This window comes from Mesoplodon bidens (genome assembly GCF_964165515.1).
Source record: "Mesoplodon bidens genome assembly, chromosome: 11".
NCBI lineage: Eukaryota > Metazoa > Chordata > Mammalia > Artiodactyla > Ziphiidae > Mesoplodon > Mesoplodon bidens.
The window spans coordinates 50,685,417-50,707,244 of record NC_138167.1 but is presented as its reverse complement, the minus strand read 5'-3'; the positions used below and the strand labels follow the sequence as shown (position 1 = coordinate 50,707,244).

Genomic DNA, 21,828 nt, shown 5'->3' with positions numbered 1-21,828 from the left:
CTCTTAGTGTCTTTTAATCTGGAACAGTCCCTTTTATTCACATCAGGAACATGTTTACAAGAGGAGACTAGTGTCTTGCAGAACACCCCACCTTCTACATTTGGCTCCTTTATCCCTCTAATACTGTGCTGTCCAGTGTAGTAACCACTAGTCCCATGATGTTATTGAGCTTTTGAAATGTGGCTAGTCCAAACTGAGATGTGTTGTGAGTATAAGAGTACCCCCCAAATGTAAAATAGTTCACTAATAATTTTTTATATTTAATACACACATGTTGAAATGATAATCTGGGTATATCAGGTTAAATAAATCTTACTACTAAAAATAATTTTACCTATTTCTCTTTCTTAATGTAGCTACTAGAATATTTTGTTTGGCTCCCAGTATATTTCTGTTAGATAGTGCTAGGCAACAGATTTTAAAACAGAAGATTACTACCCTAAAATGACTCCACATCAGTTCCCTGACATGTGGAAGAAAAAAGAACATCAATAGGCTAAAGTGTTCCTGAGCTGGAATTTTATAACATTTAGTTGCCATGTCCTTCCATGTGGAAGCTAAGTGATTTTCCATGGTAGATCTAGCCTTAGAGCATTTTAGGACCTAATATCCTACAAGTGTGGCATTGTCCAGTAGATGAAATAGCTGCTGAAGATTTTGAGTGTCCTTATAGCCAAAAGCCTTAAATAATGTCAACCTGTAAGTGTGCCAGACGCTAAAAATAGTTAAGCCAATGCTGACTTAAAAGCAAAAAAAACTATGTGAGCCAACGGAAGTTCATGCTCATTTATTTATTCGTTGTTTTGTTTCTTTTCAGTCTTGGAAAACCTTGAACAGACAATTGTCTCCGGTTTTGGATCACTGGAAAGTCAGCAGGATTTCCGAACCCCGGAGTTTGTGAGTACTACCACTCTATCTTAAATTTGTATCAGTTAGCTAAAGGTTTCTCACAAAGTGGAGAAAGGGGTTTTTTGTTTTGTTTTGTTTTGTTTTTAAATGAGTTCTTGCCTTCAGTGGCTCTAGATCTGGCACAGGCCTCGCTGTTAGGACTCTCTGTGCAAAGTCTCGTCCTCTGGGGAGCAGGTTCCTGAACTACAGCGTCTTGGCATCATGCACTGTAAGCTCGCTCTTCACGCTGCTTGTAATAGCAAATGGGAACTTGTTCTGCAGTAAAATAGCACTGTGTGTCTGAAACTCCCCCTTTATTCATTGATACCCTTGCTACCAGTTTCTGCTGTCAAAAACTCTGGAAACCAGTCTTTACTGAGCACATCCAGGTACACTGACCAGTCCAATTCCTTTTTCATTTTGGAGCCTCAGTAACACAACCTATATGGATACATCTTGTAGGGCTAGGAATATTCTATTGGTTGTTTCTGCTAAGAAGGGAACTAAGTGCTCTCACTAAATTAGACTCATTAAAGATTAGCCATGATTCCTACCCTCAAGGAATCAAAAATCTTATTAGATGCTACTGTGATTTTATTAATGCCTTGTTTAAAGGAAATTAAGCACATACGATGCCTGGTGGAGAATGTCCTTACTAAATAGATTTTATATTAGGCTTATTTGAAGAGGATGATGGGAAGAAGTGTGTCTCTAATTCCTATACCATGTTATTGCACCAGATGTGTAAGGAAAGCATGCCAGGATCCACCTAGATTTACTGATTTTTGCCCCCTGCTGCAAATGGCTTGTCTACCAACTTAACAATGGAAAAATCTTTTTTTTTATTTTCAAAATATGATGTATAGTCGCCACTCCAGTAATCGGCAGAGCACAATTATATTATTGATAGCGGAAAAAAAAAAACAACAAAAAACCACCTCATTATGTGCTTTCCCTCTTCTTACACACTCTTTATGGATTGTCCCCTCAATTCAGCCAAGAGTAAGGAAACTAGGCACGTCTCTGGACTGAAAAGGGATCGCACATGAGATTCTATCCACAATGCCATTTTATTTCAAAGTGTGGGACTCCTGTGGTGTACTAGCAGATTGCCTACTGTGAAAATCACTTGGATATAATGGAAAGACATAGTATTCAATGACTTCCCTATTATATTCAGTGAGATTTTCGGCGAAGCAAAGTTGTGAATGCTAACCAATATTCCTGCATCTTAAAGTAACAGAGCAGCTTTGTGTTTTTTCTGACTTCTGCCGTTACAGCCCCAAAGTAGAATTGACACAGATATTTCACGTTTGAGTATGATATTGGTACAGACTCATGGAGCTGACCTTTTTCTGTTTTGTTATTTTCTAACTGCTTTTTTTAAAAAAAATAGCTTTATTTATTTATTTATTTTGGCTGCGTTGGGTCTTTGTTGCTGTGCGGGGGCTGCTCTTTGTTGTGGTGCACAGGCTTCTCACTGTGGTGGCTTCTCTTGTTGTGGAGCAGAGCCTCTAGCTGCGTGGGCTTCAGTAGTTGTGGCACGCGGGCTCTAGAGTGCAGGCTTAGTAGTTGTGGCGCACGGGCTTAGTTGCTCTGCGGCATGTGGGATCTTCCCAGACCAGGGCTCAAACCCGTGTCCCTTGCACTCGCAGGTGGATTCTTAACCACTGCGCCACCAGGGAAGCCCCGATGCTGAAATTGTTCATCACAGTTTCCTTATTTGTGTGGTTGATATCAGATCTCTATATCCTGGTTATTATCCTTCTCTAATTGTGTGTTCATATCAAATTCAGGGAGGAATCTGTGATTTTCTTGTGCTTTATAAATTTTCACACATCTGATGATCATTGCCTGCCACATCTTTGTGTAGCACATACATATCTGCTTGTGTTTTCTTGTCAGCATCACTGTAGCCCATGTACTCCCAGTTCCATAGTAAACATGTGTTTCCTGAGCTGTCTCCATGGTAAACAAACAGGAGGTATAGAAGCCGCCTTGAGAATAGGGTACTCAGGGAACTCAGGCCTGATATTTAAGGGAAGCCTCTTTTGTAGGCAGAAAGTTACAGCATCGGTCAGAATGGGTGGCTGCAGTCGGGGAGGAGGCGGATTGGGCACATGCCAGGACAAAGTCAGCTAAGTTGATCCAAACCAGAATCTTAAATTAGAAACAGGGACAACAGTACAAAACTGGGAGCAAAAGGAGCCCCCAAAAATAAAAAATAAAAAATAAATTAAGTATGTATATGCCAAAAAAAAAAAAAAAAGAGCCCAAAGGCAAAGCAAAATTGGAAACAGAAAAGAGAGAGAAGAATAAAAGGAACTGGATAATCAGTCTTCTGTTCTTCTCCGGGTGGCATTTCGGAAGGTCCAGCCGCAGTTTGCTGAGTTGAACTGAAATAAAGCAAGGCATAGACCATGTTTACTCAGGCCTTATCCTCAAATAGTTCAGATTTTAGAAGGATGAAGAGCCCAGTGTTTTTGTACAACAGAATGTATCTATATAGTTTGGCCAAGAGGGAGGACAAAATCCTTATCATTATTAGTTTGTTTCCTTCAGAATTTGTTTTTCTTTCGTTTGAAACAAGGCCTGAGAGCGGTGCTCGTTATGGCATGATAAGTACATTAAAGGTTTCCTTCCCAGTTCAGGTGTGTAGTATGACTAGTCAGACAAAATATTGCCGTGTAGTCTACATAAATCATGGGTAAAGAAATGCTGTTGTGAATCCCTCATGTGCCTGCAGACAGCGGCCACCTTGCAGGGCAGAGTTTGTCCCGTGATCACATGTTGCCCCTCCCCACTGTCTGCTCCACTCTGTGGACTGAAGTGGGTGAGTTTAGCCAAACCATGCTGACATGTTAAAAGGTGAATGAAGACGTGAACATAGGTGCATGTGTTGTTGCCACCCCAAAGCTTGTGAGGAGCTGGGAACATGTTGAAACTAGACATAGACCCACTCCGAGGTGAGGTGCATGTGTGGGTGAGGGTCAAGGTGAAAGGGACCTGGCTAAGGGCTGACCTTACCGAGAGTCCCTTGGTTATCTCACTATGGTGGGAAACCACCTCTGTCGTGGTTCAGTTTTTTGTTTAAGCACAATGAAAATCTGTTTTATAACCTGCTTTGTTAACTTAATGCTTTACTCTGAACATTTTCCCATGCCGTTTTTTCCCCAGTTTTATTGAGATATAATTGACATATAGCACAGTGTAAGTTTAAGGTGTACAGCGCCATGCTGGTTTTTTCCTCTGACATTGATATCGTCTCTGACATTTTCTGTTCCCTTGTGCCAATGAACTGTAATTCATTACATTAGAATTTTCAAAGCAGTTAGTTCAAGAGGGGACTTGTCGAGGAAATGGTGGCATGGTCGGATGCTCGGGACCATGTGATTGGTGACCATCATTTTGGGACACGGACCCTGAAAGTAGATGGGGTGTGTGAGGACAGGTATCAGACTCTGAGGAAAGGGATTGACCAAAGTGAGGCTGGGAACTGAGTACCAGAGACCCAGGTAAACTTGTAGGAGTTCAGACTAGAAGTAGAGACTGCAGCACTAGCCAAGCTGGTTAAAACCAAGGATGGGGAGCCATCCACATGGTGATGGAGCATATAGGGATGGTCCTGCAGAATGGCAGCACAGATGTAGGGCATCCCAGGCTTCCACCAGTGTTCCCAGTCCCAGATGTAGTTAAGAGCAAAGGTGATCTAGGCGTCACTGCAGGGACCCAGCCAGCATGACTGCCCCAGCAGACCCCAGGTTGATCCCAAGCCCCAGGGAGTAGAAAAAAACCTGGGGATTGAGGGGTTAGTAGGGGGAAATGTTGGGTAGTGGTCAAGGCTCTTTCTAGAAACCCTGCCTCTGTTGGCACTGACCCAGGAACTCACATGGGTCTGATTGCCTGAGTATACATAGGGTGAAGGATGGGGTATGGGGAGGAATTCTGATCTAGCAACGGTGAATCTGCTTGCAGCAAGCTGGATAGAAACCAGGCTGCAGTCAACATGAGAACACGTGGAAGGAAAGAGAAGGCTAAGGAATTACATTTTATGATCTAAGTCTCGATAATAATACCCTCTCTTTTGGCCTTTCCAGAACTTGAGGTTTATTTATGACTCCCTGGGCTTTTTAGAGACAGGAGGATTCTTATAGCCTCTTGTCTCATGCCAGTTGATGATGTTTCCCTTTGTTTACCTTCTACCAAATTTGGTGTAAGTAATAAGACAGAGTTTGGGCTGGCAAAAGAATATTAGGATTACGACAGGGTAAACCAGGGAAGATGATGAGAAACCTCAGGATTTAGAAAAGGAAAAGAGACTCGGGAAGATGAGGATTAAAGTGGAGCAAATATGTTCCCTTCGTTCAGCACTCATGGTTATGCAGAGAGAAGGAGGTCGGAAGAGTTCTTATGCCATTTGGAATTTTGTGTAACTGGCTCCCTTTTTGAGAGAAGATACTGCTTAATAGAGAATACAGTTGATTTCCTGAAATTCAAATTTGATTGTCTTTAACTAGATGAAAATATATGTGACCTTGAAGAAAGAGCTAAAATCTTAATTCAGTCAACAAATATTTATTTGATGTCTACTATTTTAAGCACTATAGTGGACAAACAGAAAACATCCCTGCACGTGTGGAGCTTACATTTTGGTAGGGGAGACATAAAACACAAAATAAATAAAACACAACATGTCAGAGGATGGTAAATCCTTCAGAGAAGAATAAAGGAAGGATTATATGTGTGTGTTGCAGAGGGAGTTGCTTACAGTTTTCAACAAGGTGTACAGGGCAAATCTCACTGAGAAGGTGATCAGTGGAAAGGCCTGAAGCAGGGATGCTGGAGCAAGCTCTTTGGAAAACTAGATGAAGAGCATTCCAGGCAGAGGGAACAACAGGAACAAAGGTCTTGAGGTGGGAGTTTGTGGAAGGTTTGGGGAAAGGAGACCAATGTGACTGGAGTAGAATGAAGGGCAGTGAGAATAGTAGCTAGTGGGGACTTTATAGGCGATTGTAAACACTTTGGTTTTACTCTGAGTGAGCTGGGAAGTTATTTGAGGGTGTTGTCTGAAAAAAATGCACAACCTAAAAGTTAAGAGTTATGTTTTATTTGGTGGACTTTCTTAGGACTTCAAGCCTGGGAGACAACACCTCAAATAACTCTGAGAGACTGCTCCGAAGAAGCAAGGAGGGAGGCCAGGATATATAGAAGTTTTTGCAACAAAAGACCAGGTAGTCAGAACATCAAAGGATTACTGTTAAGAAAAGAAAACCAGACATCTCAAGTTAAGGAATTTAGTGCTTTTCTATGTATGGGAAGGTGCAAGAGTCTGGGCTCACTGAAATCACTCCTTTGAGATGCACCTTAGCTATCTGGGGGCCAGTCTCCTCAGGTGCATTGTATGGGGGTGGCTGCAGCAGCTGACTGCTAGATGAGCTTGGCAGTGGGCAGCCTGTTTGTCTCCATCCTGAGTTCCCTCAGCGCTCACCGTCCAGGCGGCTGCAATGTGAAGCAACAACCTTTGTTTACTGATATGGCAGGCAATATTTTAGTTCTCAAGGGTAACCCTTGGGAAGATAAACTGGGGGGTTTTGAGTAGAAGGGTGACTTTACCTGACCTCACCTAATTTTAGCAGGATCACTTTGGCTATTGTGAGAACAGTATGGTGGAACAGAGCAGAAGCAGGAAGGTCTGTTGGGCTTTTCAGGAATCCATGCGAGAGATGGTGGTGGCTTGGTCCTGAGTGTTAACTATGGCAGCAGTGAGATATACTCAAATTCTCGGTATGTTTTGAAGGTAGAACCAACAGGATTTTTTGACAGATCAGCTGTGAGGTGTACGAGAAAGAGCAATCAAGGATGACTCCCAAGATTTTTGACCTGGAAGATTATGGAAGGAACAGCTGGAAGGGAGACTACTCAGAGGAAAACCAAAATTCTGTTCTGGGTATGTCAAGCTTGAGACATTCAGTCCAAGTTCAAGAGAAGGATCTAGCTAGAGATCTGGGAGTTGTCAGCACACGAACAGTATTTAAAGCTATGGGACTGGAGATGAGCAGCAAGGGAGAGGGTGAGATGAATCAGAAAGAAAGCCTGGCCTGAGCTCTGGGGGGTTCAAATGTTTACAGGTCAGGGAGAGAGGAGGAAGCATCAGCAGAGGAGACTGAGAAGGAGGAACCAGTGAGGTGGCGAAAAACAAGGAGAGTACTGGAAGCCAAAGGAAGAAAGTATAAAGTAGGAAGGAATGCCCAAATGCTGCTGATGAGGATGGGAGGTTGGAGTTAGCAATATGGCAGAGACCTTGACAAGAGAGGTCTCAGCTGAGTGCTGGGACCCAAAACCTCATTAGAGAGGATTCAAAATGGAATGGGAGAAGAGGAATGGGATACTGGCATTTAGATAACACTTTCAAAAATTCTTGCCGAACAAGAATACAGAGAAAGGGGGTATTATCTGCAAGGGCGTTAGGTTGAAAAGAGTTTTAAAATTTATCTAGTTAGTTTTAAGATGGCAGGAATGGTTGTTGGTAAAGTGATGGAAATAATCCAGTAGAGAGAGAAACTTGAGAAACTTTGAAAATGCAGGAGCGTGAGGGGGAAGAATTTCTGGAGTGATGACCTTGAGAGGGCAAGAAGGGGATGGAATCTCTTCCTTATGGGAGGAGAAGTGGGCATCCACCTAGAGCTTTAGAGACAGTTCATTCTTAGAAGTAGGAGGGAAGCCAGTGTATTAGGACCCAGGTGGAATTAGATCAATAGATCTGCTAGTAGGAGCTTGTTGAAGTTTTTTCTTGGCTGCTTCTCATTTATCAATGAAATGGGAAACAAGCCATTAGCTAAGATTGAGGAAGGAAGAGAGATGAAGAGATCTGAAGAGAGAGAAGGTATGAGACAGTCATCTGAGAGTGAATGCACTGGGTAATGGAACATGATTGCCTGGCAGCCCTAAGAGCCCACTTGAGGTTAGTTGCTTTTCCCATTTCAGTCCAGCTTGGGGGAGTAGGTGTGGAGCAGGCAGAGTTTGATTTACTTGTTTTGGGGTTTCTCCAGGTCAGTTCAGCAAAGCAAGACAAGGGTAAGGGAGTTGCAGGGTGTTTGCAAGAGTAGAGGACCACAGACATGAGGAAGGTGGGGCAATAGGATCAATAGATTTCTACCCTAGTGGGGTTTGGTAATTTTGGGAGTTTGGGGTATTGAAGAGCATGAGCTGGAGAAATAGGAGGTGGTAGTGGAGAGTCAGATGTTTATAACTGAGGGAGGAGTAGTAAGTGGTACAGACCAGGTCTGGGCTATGAACACTGGAATTCTGGGCTGAGGCAGGGTGTGGGAAGGATTATATATGTGGATAAGGAAAGCCCCAAGGATTATGTCAGGAGTAGTGTGTTGGCGAAGTAACAGTGAACCAAGGCTTAAATCTCCAAGGAATAAGGGGCAATGACTCAAGAATCAATAGATGGCTGCAGAAGGAGAACACCAGAGAGGTAGGAGGAAAATCTGGAGAGTGAGAGGATAGAAGCTGAGAAACAGATGAAGTGATGAGCAGTTTCAGGTGTTGCGTAGGGATCATCATCTCAGGATTTCTCAAGCTCAGCACCACTGACATTTTGGCCTGGATTTCTCTTTGTTGTAGGAGGCTGTCCTATGCATTGTAGGATATTAAGCAGCATCCCTGGCCTCTACCCATGAGATGCAACGGACCCTCTCCCCAGGTGTGATCACCAAATATCTCCAGACACCACCAAAATTGTCCCCATTTGACAACCACTGAGTGAGATGAATAAAGAAAAGGCATTGAGGTCACTGGTGTCCTCTGAGAGGGCTGCTTCTCAGGAGTGTTGAGGATGCTACTTTAATCTAGATTAGAGTGGATTATGGAATGAGAAGGAGAAAAGTAAGTAGAAAATACTGACCTCTCTATCAAGGAAGGAGTTTGAAGGGCTAGTGAATGAGAGAAAACTGGAGGAGAATATGAGGGCCAGGGATGATTACCTTCTGTCAAGTGGAGAGACTTGCACACATTTACATGTTGATAGGAAGGATCCATGTGAGAGGAACAGGTGACTCTAGAGCAGCGGTCCCCAACCTTTTCGGCCTCAGGGACCGGTTTCTTGGAAGATCATTTTTCCACGGATGGGGTGGGGGCTGATGGTTCAGGTGGTAACGTGAGCGGTGGGGAGCGGTGGGGAGCGGCAGATGAAGCTTCCCTGGCTCGCCCGCTGCTCACCTCCTGCTATGTGGCCCGGTTCCTCATGGGCCAAGGACTGGCACTGGTCCATGGCCCGGGGGTCGGGGACCCCTGCTCCAGAGGAGAGAGCTGCCTTGAAAAGGGCCGTGGAATGGTTTGTAGATGTGGAGGAGTCCTCATTAGGTAGGAGGAGCAGCGTCTCAGGCAGGCACAGGTGCGGAGGGCAGATGCTCTTGGTTTATGGACTTGATGGGGAGAAGCTGAGGGAGAGTTCCCATCTGACAGCTTCAATTCTCAGCTGCTGAGCGTGAAGAGAACACTGAGCATGACCAGGTCAGGGACCCGGTCAGCGGGGACCAAGCTGACCTGGAGAAACCTAGAAAAAGTGCTGGGCTTTCTGGGCAGTGGTGAGGGCCCGTGTAGGGCTGACGAGCCTGAATTTGCAGTGATACCAAGCTGCCCTGCTGTGGCTTTCTCCGGCATCACTCAGACACCGAGAAAGGGCATAGCGGGCTGCAGCCAGAGGCGGGGCTTTGCTCCATGGGCATGATGGAAAGAGTTCTGGTGAGAGTGTTACTGAAAGGCTGAACTGGGAAGTGTAACCTTAAAAAAGGAGGGGAGGGAAGAAAAAGAGCATCTGCAGATTGATTAGAGAAAGTCATGGGGCCTCTGAGGGCACTGTAAAATGAGAAGATGATGGTGTCCTCAGAAAGAGGGATTCTTGAGTAAGTGACTTTGAAATGGAAGATTTTCAAGTGATAACAAGGTCCAGGATGGGACCATGGCAGTTAATGCATGAAAGGGAGACCGTTGGAGATAAGGGATCAATTTACTGAGGGACCAAGGTGCACTGGTCATGTCTGTGGATACAGATGTGCTTCTTGTCTGATGGAGGACTTGGAACAGAGAGGGAAATGTGAGCCAGGGCCAGATTTTCAATGAACCAGGAGCAGCAGCTGGGAAATAGGAGATGCTAGGCTCTGGGAAACTCTAGGGGTATATTCTACTTGCATGGACCTACATGGAACTGTCTTTTTTCCCTCCAAGAACATTGGAGGGTAATACTCTGGAAGTGGCACATAGAACCAGGAGAACGTCAATCTTACTTCTTTTCCCTGACGTGGAAATGGTCTGAGAGAAAAATCAGAGCCAACTGCCTATGGGTCTGCAGATTTTTGTTTTCATGTTTTGATTCAAAGTGGTTGGTCAAGTTTTCTTCCAAAGTAGGCTCAAGGATCCATTTTCATGTTTGTTCCCCCCACCCCACTCCACAAATCCAGACTTCATTTTGGTTATTTCTGGTCTAAACGTCCCTGAGGCAACTGAATTGGTGCTGGGGCTATTGAGAGAGAATAAGGTTTATTTTATGGTCAGTCCAAGGTCTTCCTTGTGAATCCCAAGCAACCCAACTTAAGTCCCAAAGTCTGCCTCAAACTCCAACGATCTTTAGGATCCAGAAGACTGGGGATAAAGCAGGACTCTTCCTTTCAAGTATTTCTTTATTTGGACTAACACTCTTGTGCCATCTATAAACAGAGAAATAGGGTGGCTTTGCCTTGTAACTTTATGGCACTAACTTCACTAAACTAAAATGGAAAAGAAACACAACTAAAAAAGGAAACATTTCTCCAAAGAAGACATAAAGATGGCCAAAAAGCGCATGAAAAGATATTCAGCATCACTAATTATTAGAGAAATGCAAATCAAAACTATAGTGTGGTAACACCTCACACGGGTCAGAATGGCCATCATCAGAAAGTCTACAAACAGTAAATGCTGGAGAGGGTGTGGAGAAAAGGGAGCCCTCCTACACTGTCGGTGGGAATGTAAATTGGTACAACCATTATGGAGAACAGTATGGAGGTTCCTTAAAAAAACTGAACATAGAACTACCATATGATCCCACAATCCCACTCCTGGGCATATATCTGGAGAAAACCATAATTTGAAAAGATACATGCACCCCAGTGTTCACTGCAGCACTATTTACAATAGCCAGGTCATGGAAGCAACCTAAATGTCCATTGACAGGAGAATGAATAAAGAAGATGTGGTACATATATACAGTGGACTTATTATTCAGCTATGAAAAAAGAATGAAATAATGCTATTTGCAGCAACATGGATGGACCTAGAGATTATCATACTAAGTGAAGTAAGTCAGTCAGAGAAGACAAATATCATATGATATCACTTATGTGTGGAATCTAATAAAAGTGATACAAATGAACTTATTTACAAAACAGACACAGACTCACAGATTTTGAAAACAAATTTATAGTTACCAAAGGGAAAGCGGGGGGCGGGGAGAGTGACAAATCAGGAGATTGGGATTAACATATACACACTATTATACATAAAATAGATAACTAATAAGGACCTACTGTATAGCACAGGGAACTCTGCTCACTATTCTGTAATAATCTATATGAGAAAAGAAACTGAAAAATTATGTATAGCTGATTCGCTTTGCTGTACACCTGAAACTAACACAACATTGTACATCAACGATGCTCCAATAAAAATTTTTTTAAAAGGTGGTGGGGGGAACCAAACAAAAGAACATTAATTTAGCAAAAGGAGACTCAAAAAGAGAAATGATATCAAAGATAAACTGGATAGTGAGCATTGCTAAATTGGCCCATTTTTTGTGGTAAGAATTCACAGGGCATTTCAGCGTTGAAAGCTTTTTGTGCATTCAAGAGAAAAAGGTGATGGTGCTTTGCCTGAATATGGGGAAGGGGGACCTACTCATCTGTTTTATGTGGCTGATTCAGAAGCTACATTTGTGGATTTGTTAGGATTGGAGGGTAGGAGCAAAAATAGGCAGTCCAAGACGCAAAGATCTCAGAAATTTCTTTCCGAGTCACTTTTTTGGAATGCAGGATGTGTTTTCCCAGAGAAACAGTCATAAATGGTGAGTAGGCTTCTAGGCCCAGCCAGGCTGGACGAGCTAAAGCCAGTTGAACGCAGAGTGCTAACAAATTATCATTCTGTGCATTAGCACTAATCCTTTGGAACACTCCAATCTTATTTTTTTTCCATTATTACTAAAAAAGTGTGAATAAAACTAAAGTGCAGAGTGAGTTGAGGCTTGTGAACAAATGCTTAGCGTCATAAGTGAAAGAGAAAAGGATTGATTCTGAGTTATGTTAGGCCTTAAAGAAGCAGTGATGGGTCCCAGACCTGAGGAAAACAATTTAATGGTACAAGATGACAGAGAAGAAAAGAGCTTATCAGCTTCTATATTACAACTTTTGTCTTTTCTGCTAATGAAGGTGATCTTTAGATTGAAATGGCTCAAGTCCTGGTAAGGGGCTATAGAGGTCCATGCTGCACGAGACAGTTTTGGAAAGGAATACAATTATTCCAAAAGAATTAAATTTCCTGACTAGAAAAATTATGTATCCAGTAGGGTATTAAAAGAGCTTATAAATTTGCTCATGGGACCACAGTTGGTCATCTTGAGGTGATGTGGGGACCAGGACAGGTGCCAGAAGAGTAGCGGGAGGGACAAATGTGACAGTTTTCAAAAGGGGTGGGGTTAGAGTGGAAGCTGGGCATAGACTGAATTCTGATAAATGGAGACATTGAAGCTGGAGCATTAATCTCCAGGGATATTACAGCTGAGATTTTTTTTTAAAGCAGATGTATTGTGAATGTTAAAAAAAAGAAAAGGTCATCAGGAACCAACATAAGTTCAGTAAAAATAAGTCATGTCAAACTGAGAGCACGTTACCTTTTTTTTTTTTTTTTAATGGGCATGATTAGGCTTGTAGAACAGGAGAAAGCCACAGATATTTTGTGTTTTGAGTTTAGCAAGATGTATGGGAAAAAAATCGCATTTAAGTACAGAATGAAGAAATGTGTGCCTAGTGAGAGTGTGCTTATCTGGGTAACTGATCTTACCAAGACTCTGGAATAATGGATGGAAATGAATTTCTAGAGGAGACAAAAATCAATATGAATTAAAGTCAGCTCTTGCTCCTAATTCATAAAGATCATCCGCCTAAGGAAAGATCATAAGAGCTGAGGCTAATGACTGACCACATGAAGAGGTTAGGTATTTGGTTAATTCAACTCAGTATGAATCGAGCATGTAATAACAGTGTCTGAAAGTTTATGCAAATCTGGGTTGCATTCGTACCTATGTGTTCAGAACCAAGACAGAACTAGGCTTCTCCTGTTGAATATTGGTAAAGCCACCTGCCAGTCTGGGTGCTCCATTTTAAGGGGAAGCATACTGAGAGGAGAAAGATGAGCATGGTGGTGGATCCTGACACAGGCAAGAACATGACAACAACTTTAAATATTCGACAATGGTAATAGGTGGATGAAGGTGCAAAATATGGTATTAAGACCCATGGATATGAGGTATATATAGGCAGACAGATTTCATTTCAGTGGAAAGACGTTCTCATAATTAAACTACCTTAGTTCCTTGGAGTAGTTCACATACAGACGTACTGGATAACAGTCTAGGCAGGAGATGATGAATGGTTGAACAAGCCAGTGGGGGAGGAAAGGAAGGGCATGCATGTTTCATGTGCAGCAGGACCGAATGTAGTTCAGTCGTAGTAGTTGATGGAAAACGGGGAAGGAGGGAAAGAGAGGATGTTTCCGGGAACGTACTACTTCAGTCAGGTATATGTGGCTCACAGATGAATTTGAGTTGCTTTCATTTTATTTTATTTTTCCCTCATTCAACCTGTTATCATCAGCAGCCAAATTATGTAATTGATTAAAACCCTTTCCTCCACGTAACAGTGTTCATTCTACCTGGTTTTATTCCCCTATTTTCAGAAACCCTTGACTGTAAAATGCTTTGTGAATTCCTGCCCCATAATGCATCCCATTTGAAATTCAGCGAGCTATCTGTTATCTGGGGAATGTCAAAGTTAATTTGACAAAAACATGCATGAGGAAAGCAGGGAGCCCTGGGCATTCTGAGGGCATTCTGAACAAAGATGTGATATCAGTATTTACCGTGGAACTCATTTGATTATAAGTCATCTAGAAGCATATCACAGTTATGGCCAAAAAAGCCCACAGAAGCAAAAGAATTGAGTTAAAGCTGAGAGTCTGCTGGTAAATGACCTGACCATGCCATGACCTAAAAGCAGCGTTAATAAAAAGTTGAAATAAAAATTTAAAGAGAAACACAGAACTTGGTGGAAATGTATACACAATATGAATTCACAGTATTCCTAGAAAATTGAAAAGGGGGAGCCCAGTGAGATTTCAACTGCAGCTGTTCCTCTCAACTCTTCATTAATTTGGAAGGCTTAGGGGCTTTGGAAAAATGATTTTAAATTCTTTTATTCCTGAAGTCCCAATAGTTAACTGTAGTTTTCCTTATTTCAACAATAATAATAAAAAGTGCATTTTTACTATAAGTTTCAAATGTATTAAGTCTGTCTCTGGTTAAAACAAAAAGAAAAAATTATAAATATGCTTTTACCCTGAAAACTCTAACGGCTCCTTCAAAGAGAAAGTGCATTGACGGTTCCTTCTCCCAAGTCACTTTTCGAAATGTAGATTAATGTGATCTGACAGATCGTAATAACTACCAAAGAGCATTTTCATTAATTATAATGGGCAAACCAATAATATGGAACTTTACGAAGTTAGTCTGAATTAGAATATATCCAGTCAGGGCCTTACTTCTAGCTGGAGCAAAATTTGACTGCAGAGTCCAAATCCCTTAGAATAAAAACACATAATGAAAATTTTGACAGATCATTTAGTGATGCTAATGGTATCACCACCCTTTCATGCACTTTCATTAGCCTTAAGTGTTTTTAAAAAGTAAGCTGTCTTGTGAAAGAGGAAGAAGAGAGGCGAACGAGAGGAGGCACTTCTGTGACTTTGAAAAGCGTTTTTACTCTAAAAAAAAAAAAAATTCTTTTTTGTGGGGGAAAGTTCTAGAAGTGCCCCCAGGAAGCTGAGCTTGGATAGAATTCCAGGGGGTCAGAGCCCTCTGTCCCTGCTCGACTCTGCTCTCGGTCCCTTGGGAAAAAAGTCGATTTTCCTTTTAAGACCTCAGTCTTCTCATGAATAAAAAGCAGAAAAATCAGCAGTAGATTTCCTCACAGGAGTGTTATTCAGTGACTACACAGAGATTGAAAAGCATTTTAGCTATCTGAAAAGCGTGTTCATAGAATAATAATACAGTGAGAATTCTTACCTGACATTTATGGATTGGCTTATAGTTGGCAAAGCACATTGCAGGCACAGGGCTAGCTAGCCATGAAATGGCCACGACCCCACATTGTGCAGCCCAGCCAAACCCTTCTTGTTCCCTTGCACATGAAATCAGACTGTGTTTGCATCAGGAATTAGTTCTGCTCTCCTTAGAAAAGCGCACAGGAGCATTTGTGACTTAGGCTCCTGAGAAAGTAGTTACAGGCACTTAGGTACCTACCAAATTATCAATGGGTTGAGAATTAATCATACCCGGCATTATTACAAAATATCAATGGTACAGTCTGTTAATAAATATGTAAAGCACTTACTAACCCTTGCTGATAGAATTTCCAATTGAACTAGAAATAAGAGCTATTTATGCACTGTTTTGAATAAACCACTATCAGCTTCACTCAATTTTTACAGTAAAATTTTCGTTTATTCCATCACATAATATTCATTTATCAGTGTGCTTCAAGGAATAATACCAAGCAGCATATCTCAGTGTTTACCCTCAAGACCAAGAGTGGGTATTACTGATGCCTCTGTCCCCTGCACATTGTATTGTTATCTGACAGATGTTAGTCATGCAACTGATGCTGGTTGGTTGGTTGAAAGAATGTAAGACAGTGTGCTGTGTTTGATGATTTCCAGGGGCACTTACAGCAGAGATGCCAGAGGGGTTCAGTTTGGACTGTAGTTCTCAACCCGGCTGTGCATTAGAATTACCAGAGAAACTCTTTTAAAACATGAAGGCCCAAGCTCCACCTTCATGTACTAATCTTGCTCTTGCATATGTTTATATAAAGAACCTGAATATGTTTATAAAAGTTTACAGAGGTGACTCAAATGTGCAGCCAGGTCAAAAATCATTGTCTTTGAAAAATCAGGTTTGTATTTTTGAAGAAGGTGGTGTATATTGCAACCTTGAAGGCTACATTTCATTAAGTACTGAAATCTGTACCAGTCGAGGTTTTACCAGAAAACAGAACCTGTAGGATCATGCACATAAGCACACATGTGTACACATGTGTATAAATATATCTATACATGTATGTACACATATGTACACATGTATATATCTATATTAATACACACATGCAGAGAAATATTTATTAAAGAGATTTATCTCAAGGAACCTGCTTCCACAAATGTAGATTCTAATCTGTGGGGCACCGTGGCCGGAAGGGCAGGCTGGAAACTCTCGGGCAGGGGTTGACCCTGCAGTCCAGAGGGGGAATTTCTTTTTCTCAGAGAAGCCTTAGTTTTTCTCTTAAGGCCAGTCAACTGATTGGATGAGTCCCACTCAGATCATTTCTTTTACTTAAAGTCATCTGATTGCAGATGTTAACCACACCTACAGAATACGTTCATAGCAACTTTTAGATTCGTGTTTCATTGCATAACTGGGAATTAAAGCCCAGGCAAGCCGATGCATAAACCTAACCATCCCGGTGGATACACTACAGGAAGGTATCCTGATAGCATGACCTACGCCAGTAAATGAAAGTGGAAAAGAGTGAGGTGTGCCCAGTTTGTATCGAGCACAGAGTTGATCTAGGGGAGTGGGAGGAGATGAAGTTTAAAAAACAGTTTAGGGTGGAATGTAGCAGTCTCCAACTAAGGGTTTGGACCTTTGAACTGAAAAGACAAAGCAAATCTGTAGCGGCGGCACTTTCTCTGACCATGTTTTCGTCTGTTCTGTGTCTTTGCTGTCCACTTAGCTACACCTGGTTGTGGAGGCACTTGAAATGTGGCTAGTGAGACAGAAGAACTGCATTTGTAATTCTGTTTCATTTTAATTCATGTAAATTAAATAGCCCTATGCGGCTAGTAGCTACTATATTGGACAGTGCCGCCAGAGAGAGATCACTCTGGCAGGAGGGTCCAGGAGGCATCCGAAGGAGAAACAACGCAAGCTGTCTAGTTAGTAACCTACTCTGGTAGTCCTGCTGCAGGGTGGGTGGAGGCTGGGAAAGTGGGAAGGGAGAGAGAAAGACAGATGTGAGGGAGGAGGAGATCAAAGTTTACCCTGTGCTTGGCCACTTCACCATCTTTCCAGCCGCTTTTCTGTCTACCTTCCTGCCGTCCCTTCCTCTTACACCCAAGCCCCTCCTATCTGTCACATGTCCTCAGAGCTCGCCCCAGCTTCTCTCTGCTCACCAGCTCCTCTCACACTCACTTCCTCAGCTTCAATTGCAAGCTCTGTGTTAACAGCTCCCAAGTTTATACTTGTAGCCTTAGATCTCTCCTCTCAACCCCAGCCCCCTAGTGTCGACACTTGAAAATCTAACAGATTCTTAGTCTTCCCCTCCTAATCATATTTCCCTTCCAGTTTTCTGAATTTTGGTAAATATAATCTCCATCCTGTCAGCTGCTCAAGCTGGAAACCTGAGAATCCTCCCGATCCCTTATTTCCGACCTGCTGATTCCCTGGACTCTCCCATCTCCCCATTCCCACTGTGCCACCCATGATCTACTCTCTGAGCAGTTCCTTTAAAAACAGAAATCACACCAATTCGTTTCTTCTATGATGTGTAATGGAATTTCCCCTCTGTTGCTTTAGCTATCATATTACTAAATGTCATAGGATAAAGGGTTAATTAATTTCAGTTGATTTATTTAATAATATTTATCTAGCTAATATTTCTATAACCCTGTTAAGTAGGTACAATTGAGAAATTTCATTGAAATATCCCTTGGGGCATATAGTCTAGTGAGATAGACATTAATCAAATAATTACATAAATAATTAGACAGTTAAAATTGTAAGAGGTGACATTTAAAGACGAGTATAAGGTGCTCTGAGAGAATGTGAGGGGGGGACCTAAGCTACCGGGAAAGGTCAGGAGATCGTAAAGAGGTCACGCCTCTTTTTTTTTTTTTTTTTTTTTGCGGTATGCGGGCCTCTGCACTGTTGTGGCCTCTCCCATTGCAGAGCACAGGCTCCGGACGCACAGGCGCAGCGGCCATGGCTCACGGGCCCAGCCGCTCTGCGGCATGTGGGATCTTCCCGGACCGGGGCACGAACCCGCATCCCCTGCATCGTCAGGCGGACTCTCAACCACTGCGCCACCAGGGAAGCCCTGGAGGTCATGCCTCTTTATGGTGTGAGCCATGGAAAAGGGAGAGAGGGAGATTCTAGGAAGTGGGAACTACAGGTGCAGAGATAGGGGAAAATACTTTACTTTGATGGAACAGCATAGCCATTCAAAATGTTAATGGAATATAGTAACTGACAACCGCACTGGGGTGGAGTGTGGTCTTAAATTTTCCAGACCATGTGGAACAGCCTTTGGAAACTGACAAGACTGAACCTTTGTAGAACTTGAATAAAATGGTTCTATTAAACCCTTTGACTTGAATATGTTATCTCACATCAGTTCAGCAAGTATCTGTTGTCTTACTTCCCTAGGTGTTATAGGTTAAAAACAGTTTTTTCCTTCATTATTATAATACAATTAAAATTATAGTATATATACACAAAAATAGTTAGATGACATTATACTATTACAATTTATATAATGCAAAATTAAGAGCTAAAATGAATGCTGTAGAACAACAGTTCTAAAACTTTTTATATTCTTTTTTTTTTTTTTTTTTTTTGTGGTACATGGGCCTCTCACCGCCGTAGCCTCTCCCATTGCGGAGCACAGGCTCCAGACATGCAGGCTCAGCGGCCATGGCTCACGGGCCCAGCTGCTCCGCGGCATGTGGGATCTTCCCGGACCGGGGCACGAACCCGTGTCCCCTGCATTGGCAGGCAGACTCCCAACCACTGTGCCACCTGGGAAGCCCAACTTTTTATATTCTTACACTTTATATCCTTAAAAAAGTATTGACTCCAAAGAGCATTTTTATGTGGATATACCTATCAATATTAGATATTGATAGTATTATAACTTAAAACTGAAAAAACTATTAATTCATTTAAACATAACCAACAATAAACTCAGTATACATTAAAATAAATATTTTATGAAAAGTGACTTTTCTAAAACAAAAACATTAGTAAGAGGGTGGCATTATTTTATGTATTTTACAGATCTCTTTAAGAGAAGACAGCTGATTCTTCTATTTGCTTCTTTTAACTTCAATTAAAAGTTGCAATATGTTGTTTTGGTTGAAGTATATGAAATAGATACAGCCTTACACAGATAGGTAGGTAGAAAAGAGGGGAGTATTTTAAAGCCTTTTCAGGTAATTGTCGATATTCTTCTTTGAAACCGCATTAAAACTCAGCAACTGGTAGTTTCTTAAAGATTGCTTGTGACGTGGAATGCAAAACTGTTTCAGTGAACTTTTATGTATTAAAAACCTGTCTTGCATCTTTTACATGCTGTTGGTCTTCTGCATTTCCTCTTTGGAAAAATATCTATTCAGTTCTTATGCCTATTTTTTTTTTTTTTTTTTTTTTGCGGTACGCGGGCCTCCCACCGCTGCGGCCCCTCCCATTGCGGAGCACAGGCTCCGGACGCGCAGGCTCAGTGGCCATGGCTCACGGGCCCAGCCGCTTCGTGGCATGTGGGATCCTCCCGGACTGGGGCACGAACCCGTGTCCCCTGCATCGGCAGGCAGACTCTCAACCACTGCGCCACTAGGGAAGCCCTTATGCCTATTTTTTAATTGGATTGTTTGTTTTTAGATGTTGAGTTGTATGAGCTGTTTATGTATGTTGGATAATAACCCCTTACTGGTCATGTCATTTGCAAAGACCTTCTCCATTCAGTAGGTTGTCCTTGCAAAAGCTTTTTAAAGTTTAACTAGGCCCCATTTGTTTATTTTTGCTTTTGTTTCCTTTGCTTTAGCAGATGGATCCAAAAAGATATTGCTGCAATTTATGTCAAAAAGTGTTCTGCCTATGTTTTCCTCTAGGAGTTTTATAGTATCCAGTCTTACATCTAGGTCTTTAATCCATTTTGAGTTTATTTTTGTATGTGGTGTTAGAGAATGTTCTAAGTTCATTCTTTTACAAATAGCTGCCCAGGCACATGAAAAAATGCTCAACATTGCTAATCATCAGGGAAATGCAAATCAAAACCACAATGAGGGATCATCTCACACTTGTCAGAATGGCTGTCATCATAAAGAACACAAATAGGGCTTCCCTGGTGGCGCAGTGGTTGAGAGTCCGCCTGCCGATGCAGGGGACATGGGTTCGTGCCCCAGTCCGGGAAGATCCCACATGCCACAGAGCGGCTAGGCCCGTGAGCCATGGCCGCTGAGCCTGTGCGTCCGGACGGGACGCACTTCCCGTGCTCCACAACGGGAGAGGCCACAACAGTGAGAGGCCCGCATACCACACACACACACACAAAAGCACAAATAACAAATGTTGGCTAGGATGTGGAGAAAGGGACCCTCCTGCACTGTTGGTGGGAATATAACTTGGTGCAGCCACTGTGGAAAACAGTGTGGAGGGTCCTCAACAAACTTCCATGTAACCCAGCAATTCCACTCCTGGGTATAAATCCGAAAGAAACAAAAACAGTAATTCGGAAAGATACATGCACCCCAGTGTTCATAGCAGCGTTGTTTACAATTGCCAGGGTGTGGAAGCAACATGGATGGCATTACGCTAAGTGAAATAAGTCAGACAAAAAAAGACAAATACTGTATGCTATCACTTATATGTGGAATCTAAAACATACAACAAACTAGTGAATAAAGCAAAAAAGAAGCAGACTCACAGATATAGAGAACAGACTAGTGGTTACCAGTGGGGAGCGGGAAGGAGGGAGGGGCAATATAGGGTGGCGGGGGGCAGGGAATCTGTCTTGCATTTTGATTGAATCTTTACCCAAGCATGATTTTTATCACCATGCATAGGGCAGTTGGAAAATATTGGTTCATTGAGTTAAGTAGCTCTTACAAATGTTGACCCATTTCATTATACAATATGAAAAAAATACATTTGTTAACACACCTCCAATCTCCATTTCATCAATCTCATCAGAAAAGCCACTGAATATTGGGAAGCTCTCAAGTTCCCAGGGGCAAACACAAGTTGTCTTAAATTCTGATATATACTTGCTTGAAAGCTCGAATTTTATCATTAGCAATAAATATTGTTAGTTGTTTTCCTTGAAACGACAGTTTCACTTTGTTCATTTTCGGGAAAGTATCTGCCAAATACTCAAGCTTATATAACTGAATTTTGTGTCAGTTGTCTGTCAAGTAAAAGTGGTGTCTGTGAAAAAAATTGGCAACTCAAGAATTGCACGGCACTTTTCCTAAAGACCACCATCATACTTTGATGTGCAGCAGAAGTACTTTATGGATACTTCCATTTCTTCACACAGAATATTAAAAATCCAGGTACTCAAGGGTCAAGATTTAATAAAGTTAGTAATTGTTACAGCTTCATCAAGAACATTCCTAAGTGAAGTGACATTTTTACTGTGAGTAGATAGTGGTGAACAATGCGATGATGACTCATATAGTTTGGTGCCACTGCTGAGTTGTGCTAAGATGCTGGAAGTTTTTACCTCCTGTGGCTTCTGTACCATCACTGCAGATGTTAACATAATGAGAAAAAGGAATAACATCTAGGTATTATTATAAAAATGT

The 21,828-nt window shown here is 42.1% G+C and overlaps 1 protein-coding gene across 2 annotated transcripts in view; it reads left to right on the top strand.

Moving 5' to 3' along the window:
* The window catches only part of ANO6 (anoctamin 6), a 218,840-nt gene that overhangs the window by 84,907 nt on the left and 112,105 nt on the right, over positions 1 to 21,828 (top strand). For both annotated transcript variants that reach the window (XM_081249034.1, XM_081249035.1), the window contains one exon: positions 818 to 897. In XM_081249034.1, the coding sequence (XP_081105160.1) occupies positions 818 to 897 (80 nt within the window). The remainder of the gene's footprint in view (positions 1 to 817; positions 898 to 21,828) is intronic.